The 9412-nt window shown below is 49.4% G+C and overlaps 1 protein-coding gene across 8 annotated transcripts in view; it reads right to left on the reverse strand.

Annotated features, from left to right (window-relative positions):
• The window catches only part of FYCO1 (FYVE and coiled-coil domain autophagy adaptor 1), a 113456-nt gene that overhangs the window by 77827 nt on the left and 26217 nt on the right, over positions 1 to 9412 (reverse strand). The window contains exons 1-2 of one of the 8 annotated variants that reach the window (XM_022573372.3): positions 8174 to 8262; positions 4409 to 5056 (exon numbers count right to left, since the gene is read on the reverse strand). The exons of 1 other annotated variant lie outside the window; for it this stretch is intronic. Coding sequence is in view for 3 of the 7 variants with exons in the window: in XM_089918028.1 (XP_089774154.1) it covers positions 8174 to 8336 (163 nt within the window). In the remaining 4 variants the exon portion in view is untranslated. Of the gene's footprint in view, positions 1 to 827; positions 4383 to 4408; positions 5057 to 8173; positions 8399 to 9412 lie in introns of those variants that run through there. 6 more of the 8 variants (XR_016394465.1, XM_089918028.1, XM_022573371.3 and 3 more) reach the window with 6 other exon arrangements.

Genomic DNA, 9412 nt, shown 5'->3' on the forward strand with positions numbered 1-9412 from the left:
TACTGCTCTAGGAGACAAGGCAAGAAGATCCAGGGGGAGAAATGGTCGTCAACCTCAAGTTCCTCCAAATATTTACACAAGCATTCCAGGTCAGCCTGAGGCCTGGGGAGGGCCTGTCAAGGCGCAGATATGCCAAGGCCTGTTTTTAACTCACAAGCCAGTGCAGCTGTGAGTCAGTGAAAACAAGGCCCAAAGAGGGCTTCTCCAGCCTAGGAGGAACTAGACAGGTACATACCTGTACCACGCTCCCAGTAATTCGTGACATGGAGCGCCAGAGAGTCAGGGCATCCACAAAGACTCCGCCCAAGTCCCTAGCAAGTGCTGGCACCTGCCATCACAGACACCAAACCGAGGGTGGGTGTGATTTACCAGAAGCCAGCCTGCCCATCCCTGGGCGGCTCTCTAGGTCAGCTGCTGAACACAGAGCCTGAGCAGGGACCAGCCAGGGCCCTAGACAGCAGGAGCCCAGGATGGGCCAGACTTCTGCAGGGGCTCTGCTGCCTTGGCAGACACTTGGCTCCTCCCCCAGCGAGGAGGAGAGGACCAAGGATCATCACTGTCAATGCACAGCTGTCCCGGCACCACACTGTCAAGTGCAGCCTGGGGATACTGGGGCAACAAGGCACCATCCAGCCCTGGAGGAGCTCGACTGTGCATCAAGAAGACAGACAGAAAAGCATCCAGATATGCGGATATGGCAGAAGAGGTCCATGCAGAGACATGAATAAAAAGTTATGGGTATTCAGCAAAGAGAGGGAATGAACCAGGGATACACACAACAAATGATGTTTGCCGAGTGAAAGAAGCCAGACTGAAAAGCTACCTACTTTATGATTCCATCTGCATCCTGTTCTTACAAAGGCAAAACACCAGGGGGGAAATCAGATCCATGGGTGCCAGGAGCTGAGCGGGAAGCGAGGGTCTGACTACAAGAGAGTATGCAGAAATTTTGGTGGGCAACTCTACTCTGTGTCGTGATTATGGTGTTGGTTACATGACTGTATATATTTGATGAACATATATTTGTCAAAACTCACATACTGTACATCTTATCTCAGCAAACAAAAGCGCAGCATCGGTATGAATTTAGCAAGATGCAATGGGACCTGAGGAAGGGAACTTTCATTCTGCTGGGGGAAGGGAGAGGATGGTGGACACTCTCAGTAATGGCAACTGAGGTGGGTGATGAACAGGAGGTCATTGAAGAGGCCTGAGGAGGAAAGGGCGCCAGGGTGGAGGGTACAGCAGGTGTAGAGGCTGTTTCTCTACCTGCACTCCCCTTACTTGACTATGGTCACCAGAGAGCTTTGTACCTTCGGGAAGAAATAATCTTGTAAGAAGATAACCTATACCCCATGAGTCCACTGGGTCTCTGTGTATACTTTCTTAAAACTAGGCTGAGACTCGCAAATGACAGAGAGGGCGGAGCCTGGAAAGGAAGCACTAACGACAACAGATTCTTAGTCATCCAGGCTCTGGCTGGGACAACGCATGAACTATACGACCAGCTGGATTTCCTAGAAACCAGCCCTCTTTGGAGCCTGGCACAAGGGCAATAGTGTCTGTAAACCAAACTGGCACCTTGGAATGACGAGCCTGAACAGATAGAAACATGCTCCTTCAAGACTTCTTGGCACTTTGGTGAAGCCGCAAGTGTCAGCCCGAGCCCAGGAGGCCTTCTCCGCCTGAGCCTCGGAGTGCCTCCCTCCGCTGAGGCCAAGCTTCCAGGTCACAGGGTGAGCTGTGCCCAACCACTGATGACACAAGTTGATTCTCCAAAGACCCTCTGCCTCACCACCAAGATAGTGAGCCCTGAGAGACCGCTGCTGGGCCTGTAGGTCACAGTGACCCACCACGGCTGTGGATCACCACCTCACAGGTTTTCAGGAAGCAAATGGTCACCACAGGAATGCTATTTTCATGGACTTGAAAGAATGACTCTTCGCATTCTGGCCTCCCTTTTCCCGGCCCTGAGGTTATTATTAAACTTCAAAAGACACAGAATGGGGCACAGTCGCTCTCCACTCCTTGGTCAACTTCCTTGTGTCTCTAGATAAGCTTGCCCTTTGGTTTAGGGATGAGATATTTTTTACTCACAACACTTCTGACACCAAATGTGTGGCCTTTTCCCCCACACCGATATCCAGTTGACACTAATGGGTGTCCTGCAATTCAATTCAATTCTTTTTCTTTTTGGCCATGCCGCAGGGCTTGCGGGATCTTAGTTCCCCGACCAGGGATTGAACCCGTGCCCTCGGCAGTGAGAGCGCAGAGCCTTAACCATTGGACCACCAGGGAAGTCCCTCAATTCAATTCTAACTCTAACTACCTGAAGCCAGTGCAGACCCCATAGGTTAAAGGCTCAGTCCACAAGACTGCCCTGGCTTCAGACACCAGTCACAGGTCCCAGTACCTGTCACTACCTGTACTTCTGACCAACCAGCTATAAACTGGGGTTCCCAAAATCCCCATCTCAGGTTCTATAATTTGCTAGAACGGCTCACAAAACTTGGGGAAACATTTTACTATAACCGGTTTATTTTAAAGGACACAATTCAGCAACAGTGAAATGGAAGAGATGCGAGATAAGGGGGGGGGTGGGAGCTTCTATACCCTCAGGGCTCTGCGCCCTCCAGCACTTCAATGTGTTCATCAGCACAGTGTTTCTCAGAATCCTGACATTTGAGGTTTTTATGCAGGTTTCATTACACAGGCATGACTGATTAAATTACTGGCCACTGGCCCTTTACTCCACCTTCAGCCCCTCTCCACTCCCCAGAGGGGCCTAAGGGTGGGGCTGAAAGTCCTCTGGCAACCAGCCCTCAGGCAGAAGCTATCTATCCAGGGGCCCATGAAGAGTCATCTTATTAGCATATGGTTATGCTTATGGTTGAAAGGGTTTTGCTATGAATAACAAAAGACACTCCTATTACTCAGGAAATTCCAAGAGTTTTGGAAGCTCTGTGCCAGGAACCAGGGTAAAAGACCAAATATATATTTCCTATTATATTACGGGAATCACAGACTTCTGGCATGGACCAGTGCGATCCTGACCTCTACAACCCATTGGCAAACTGCTCTCCTAACTCAGGAGACACTCAGAGATTGCTTCTATCCATACCGCCATGGGCTCCAGGACTCCAGCGCCTTGCAAGGCCCCCAAAGTGCAAATCACCTCCATCAACCCAGGGTCCTTGTTGCATGACATTGTGAACACCTCCATCACTGTCTCTAGCAAGCTCTTTCAAATACCGGAGAAATTCATTTTATAAAATTTGGGGGAACACTGGATTCTCTTGCCAACAACTCAAAATTATGTTTAACCTTATCCAGAATGTCTGAAAACATCCAATCTTCTGGTAAAGAGGAAAAGGGACTAAACGCGTTTTTAAAAATTCTTATTTATTACCTGGTACTGTTACCTGGGTTCCTCATCACAGCCTATGTATTATTTTAGAGGTAAAGGATCTTCCCTGACCTCCAAATTCCTCCCATACCTGCCTAGATGTGCCTTAAACAACAGAGACGGCAGTTCAGTCCCAAATTAAGATACAAAGTTCTGGTTCATTCCCTCTCTTTGCTGTAAACTTCTTTACACTATGGTACAAATGACTAATACTCATGATGTTGTCCCCAAACTGGCTCTGGCAGGAGAAACACAGTGCCAGCTGAAATTGGCACTTGCCATCTGCCTCTACAAGGATTAAGCCACTGCAGTCACTGACCTTCAAGACATCCTGAAAGGAGTTCAGGGTGGAGATCAGGAATGAGGCACTCTGTGCTCTGGGAAAAACTGGCAGAACAAGCCTTCCGATAGTTCGATATTTTCAGGAGAAGATTTTACGAGCCTAAATTCTTCCATCTTCTCATATACAGAAAAGCACTCAAATCATTAACAGTGACATTTGCTCCTTGTGACTAGCAGCAAGCCTTGCCAAAATGTGTGATTGACTGCACGTACCCCCTTCACTAAAATCATCTATGATACTGACCTTCCCCCCCTTTACAAAACTTAACCCACGGCTCTCATGTTGTGTTTTTTTTTCAGTTGACAACAGCATCTGAGTAGCCACATAAGGAAAGAAGGATCAGAAGGGGAGGAGGAGGTCTGGGGCATAGAAGACAACCCTGCCCTGCCTGCCAAATTTGCCATACTTGCTCCCAACACAATAGCTGAGACATGACCCAGAGAGGGCACCATACAGTCGGCTCCTCCCCGACTCCTGAACAAGCTGGGGCATACAAGTTGTCAATTCCACCCTGACTGGGAAAGAATGTTAACAAGGACAGTTCAGACCAGTCAAAAGCAGAAAGCCTTTCCGAAGAGTCCATTGCCTTGGCCTGGTTCTGCACACCCAACAGCATCTACCTCGTTACCACCTATGGAAAGGGGGCACTTGGCTGGTACCTGCAGCTTTGAAGGCCTGGAGGTCCTGGGGCTCCGTGCTGAAACGGTCGGTGGTCAGGCAGACTGCCCTCACCAGAGCTTCTAGATGGTGCCCAGGAGAGTGCTCGAGAGTTTATGAGAGGCCAGCTCAGAGGCCAAGATTTCAGCACATGTGAACAAAGGCTCATTAGGCGACACAATTATAATTAAAGACCTATAATTAAAGGGCTGACCAACTGCAGGCCTGGGTCATCTCGCCCAAACCACTCCTTGCTTATAATCTTCTCTTTCTTAAAGGGAATGAAGACTTGAGACTTTGCCATCACTTCTTGAAACTTCTCTTGGCCCCCTCCCTCCCACCAACAATCCCAGGTCTCTTGGTCACTCCCCCTGGAACATACACAAAACTGGCCCCGATTCCAGTCTGCTGACCCAGGAGAGCAGGGTCAAGAGGGACTTGTGGTTGTGCGGTGTTGCTTCTGGGCTTGGAGAAAGCTATCTTTTTTACGAAGGTGGGCAGTTGCTCAGGAAGGAGCCATATATCCACATTTGGGGGTGCAGGGCAGAGGTCTTCTCACTGGCAAGCCCAGAGAAAACATCCAGGAAGCAATGGGCAAGGAAAGTGTCTTCTCTTCTCTCAATCACAGCTGAGTCCTGCCAAGCTGGACCCTATTCAGAATGCAGAATCAGATTCATCTTGTGAAATTTCCATTCCCTATCACGTAACAAATAATGCGATAAAGATTATGCCATGATTGGGTGAGACCCATGGTACATGTAGTTCAAAGTATTGACCTCTTCCTACTGTGTGTGTGTGTGTGTGTGTGTGTGTGTGTTTTCAGATACAGTGTAGAGAGGTTACCCTTTACCTTCCTCCACGGAGGAGGTGTGCAAGGAGAAGAACAGGCATTCTCGGTGGTTAACTTTGGCTGAGGCTTCTAGGCCCCGCTCCTGACCCAGGCTGTAGATGCCCTGGAAAAAGCACCAGGGGCTACAGTTCCTTCCAGCTGCACATTAAGCCACCACCTCTGGTTCAGTTGCCAGCCCACCCTGGACCTCTTACAGGGATCTTCCTCTTGGCCTAGCCCTCTGCAGACTAATGGCTTGCTTGGAATGCTTTTTCCCTTCAGGATTTTCTTCTGGATTCCAAGGGCTCCCCTAACTCGGTTTTCTGCCCCAGGCCAAGGGTGTAGTACCCCAGGCTCCTGAGATGGTTAGTCGGACCTGCCCTTGGGCTCTGAAACCAGCCACACTGCCACAGGACTATAGCCAGACCACAGACTCTCCTTAAGTCTGTCCTCCGAAACACACCGACACGCACATCCTCATCCCTGCAAAGAGGATCTGACCCAACTAGAAACAGGCACCTGGTTTCTTTCAAATGCCACAGAGAACAGCAAGGACCACTGGCGGCCACTAAAACCACCAGGCTGACTGGCTCCAAAGTGAGGAAGAGGGAGAAACACCTCCTGCCCAAATCAGCACAGTTCTGTCATCCTCATCTTGTAAAAGCCAGGGAGCCCATGCACTCTGAGGCCGAAGCTCTTATGGAGACAGTACAGTAACACATCTAAAAACAGCATGATAAACAGAGACCCATGGAAACAGTTCAAAACCCACCCTATTGATTGATTTAGGTGTTCAAACAGAGGCTATTAAACCAATCAAAAGCTTAAAAAGAAATCTGGCATTGAGATCACAAATAGGAAATATTGTTTATCTTTTGAGCAACACAATGACATCCATCCACTAGGTGAACAGATGTTCACAAGGCCAAACTCGAATCATCTCTGCTCACAGGTGGCCTCTGGTTAACGAATCTTACCTGCTCTGCTGCCTGGGCTGGCTAGTGAATGTGGCTCCAGACTTTGAGTTCCTATCAGTGATTTTCACCATGACACCACAGCTAGACAATATGCTTCCTCTGCCTCAGGTTTAAAGACACTTTGGTTTTGAGTCACCAAAGCTGTCCTTGGAATCACCAGAAAATGCAGGTTACCCATTAGCCAAGCCGCTCCCCTAAAGGGAAGACGGGGACTGCCATTCTTGAGTGCCTATTGTATGTTCTAGAGGCAGCAACCCACAGTCTCAGTGACCAACATGGGACAAAGTTACCAACTGCTCTGATCTTGTGCTGTTTTGGGTGGTTCCTCTTGTCACAAACATCTGTGGGGGCCATTCCATCCCAGAAGGACCAGGTTAAAAGCATGGCTCCTGAACCCATGCTGGTGTCCCAAAATCAGTCACAAGGAGCAAAGACCATCCAAAGAGTAGCTAGAGGATCGACTCTAAAGCAACACAAAAATCACTGGAGTAAAATATTAACTGTAGAATCTAACAGGTGGGTATACGTTCTCTATACAATTCTTTCAATGATTCTGTATGTTTGTTTTCTCAAATTAAAAACTAAATGAAGCATTACGCAAAGAACACTTTTAACAGAAACAGAAAATCTTTTTCCTAAAGCCTTTTCACGTTCTTTTAATCAAAGAAGGCCCCGTCCCATCACTGAGACAATTAACTCTGATTTCCAGGGTGATTAATAATAATGGCTCATAACTGGTACAGGGCATTCAATAATTTCTGAACAGTAGCTCTCAAGGGAGGGAGGGTCAAGTGGAACCTACTCAACATGGGCCCACTTCAGAGGGGTGGGAACCACTGAAAGCAAAACCTCAGCGTGACAGCTCTTCCCCAGCTACAATACCCAGCAGCCCGCATTAGGCAGATGGCAGGGGAGTTAAGCTTGCTACAGAGCACAATGCTGGAAGTGGCAGGAGAGCAGTGAGCAGATTAACGCCTGATCCTCTGCCCTCAAAGAGCCCCTGACCCACTTCTCTGTTGGGAAAGGAAACTGCTGTGGTAAGACAGGCAGAGGAGCAGAGAGGCTGTGGCCAACACCGGTAGTTTCAAAGAGTGCTCTATTTTGCTCTGGAGGGGGGCAGCGGATGGAACTGTGAAGAGTGACAAGAGGCATCAGATGACACAAGTGCACTATCTGGGAGCCACGAGGTTAAGGTGTCAACCACACATGCTTTTCTGAGGAAAAGTAAAATTCAGCCCTCCCCTTACACCCTCCGGCCTAGGTTCTTCATATCACGGACCCTAGCCGAAGTCCGGTGCAGCCACACCACAATCCAAAAATCCACAGGTGTTTCAGGAACAATCACCTGGGGGCTATCTCGAAACCCTGCACCAGATCACAAGAGACAGTGGGTAAAGAGAATGGGCCATGGCCTGCGGATGGCCCAGGATGAACAAACCGTCCCCTTACGAGAGGGGAGAGACCCGGGCAAAGTTAAGTCTTGGAGTTTTGCAAAGTTAAGGTCTGGGCTGTCCCGGCCCAGCTGAGCCAGGAAATACGCCTCTTCAGGTTATCGGCTTCTTGGACAATGCAAGCAGAAACTCGGAGACCTGTCCCTCCTGTGCTTAAAGACTCCAAGACTTGTTCTGAGACCACACATGTGGGATCCTTGGCCGTCGGGTGTTTTGGAACTGGTGTTTGGGCGGAGGGGGGAGGAGGGCTGTCTGTCTTTCTAACTGATTACCAGAGGCAGCCTGGGTTCCAGGGTCAGATTCACCGGCCCTAGGTGCTTCCTAGGCCCGCTGGGCAAGGGCAAGGGCATTGGGCAAGGGCTCCGGCGGAGTCTGTGGGACACCCGGCATAAGGGCGGAGGCGGTAAGGGCAACAGGTGACAAGCCGCGCCTGGAGGGAAGTTCTCCGCTCCGGAGACGACAGCAACTAGAGGTGCCCCATGAGTCCGGACGGCCACCCGCAGCACTTACGCGCCCGTGGGTCCACGGCGGGACAGAACCGAAACTTTCTGCTGCCAAGCGGAAGAGTACGAGAGCGCGGCGTAGGCGGCCATGATACGCAGACCCCCTCCGCAGACTGGCGCAGACTACAACTTCCAGCATGCTCCACAGGGCCTCTGTCTACAACTCCCATCGGACCCCACGGACAGAGTGCGGACTACAACTCCCGGCATGCTCCGCAGAGCTGATGCTCACAACGCCCACTGGTTCCATGGCGGCAGCCGGCTTTAAATTAACCCTTGCAATCCCTGGGAGCACGTGTGTCCACAAATCGTATGTCTGGGATCCTGAAAGCAGTGCTGTCCACGTGCGGCTTTTGAGAACTTGAAATGTGACTAGTTTGAGTTGAATTGTACATGTGCTGTAAGTGCAAAATACACCTGAGTTCCAAAAGAATGTAAAATAGCTCATTAACATTTTTATATTGATTCCATGTTGAAATAATATTGTTTTAATATATCGGGCTAAATAAAAAGCATTATATATTGCTGGGCCTAATGGTCTATCTTTTCATCCCCCTTGCTACTTAACACAGGGACCTGCTTAAAATCACTGCTCAAAAACTATGTGTTAATGAATGAACTATCATCACTCCTAACTTCTCCCTACTCTCTGCCCAATTTCTATTTATGTTACATTTTCCATTTATACGTTGTGAAGCACTCTGAGGCTGCACTCAATAGAACAAAATGCACTCATTAGTAATGAATGGTCACAAGAGAGGAGAGGAACAGTACCTGGAAATCTTTCCCCACACAGGAATGACCAGAGGCTGGCCAACTTGAGAGTGGAGCTTTGTGGTCTCAGTCCCCTCAACGTGGCCCTCCCATAGCCTTTGCACAGGGCCCGGAACAGGCCCTCTACAAAAGTGGCCAGGGACCTGCTGGAGGTCTACATATCCCTCCCCCACCCCCACCCTCGTTTCTAATCCCTGCAACCATCCAATTCCACGTGCCATCTGTTGCCCATGTCTTCTCTCTAACTGTGGGTGATGCTCAAAGCTGATTTTCTTTTTTCCTTTAGTAAGTTTTTTTAAAATTAATTTATTTATCTGGTTGTGCCAGATCCTAGTTGTGGCAGGTGGGCTCCTTAGTTGCGGCTCAAGGGCTCCTTAGTTGCGGCATGTAAACTCTTAGTTGCGGCATGCATGTGGGATCCACTTCCCTGGCCAGGGATCGAAGCCGGTCCCCCTGCTCTGGGAGCGTGGAA

Source organism: Delphinapterus leucas, chromosome 10 (assembly GCF_059928025.1).
Source record: "Delphinapterus leucas isolate spDelLeu-1000000601 "Yukka" chromosome 10, BTC_Dleu_Yukka2, whole genome shotgun sequence".
NCBI lineage: Eukaryota > Metazoa > Chordata > Mammalia > Artiodactyla > Monodontidae > Delphinapterus > Delphinapterus leucas.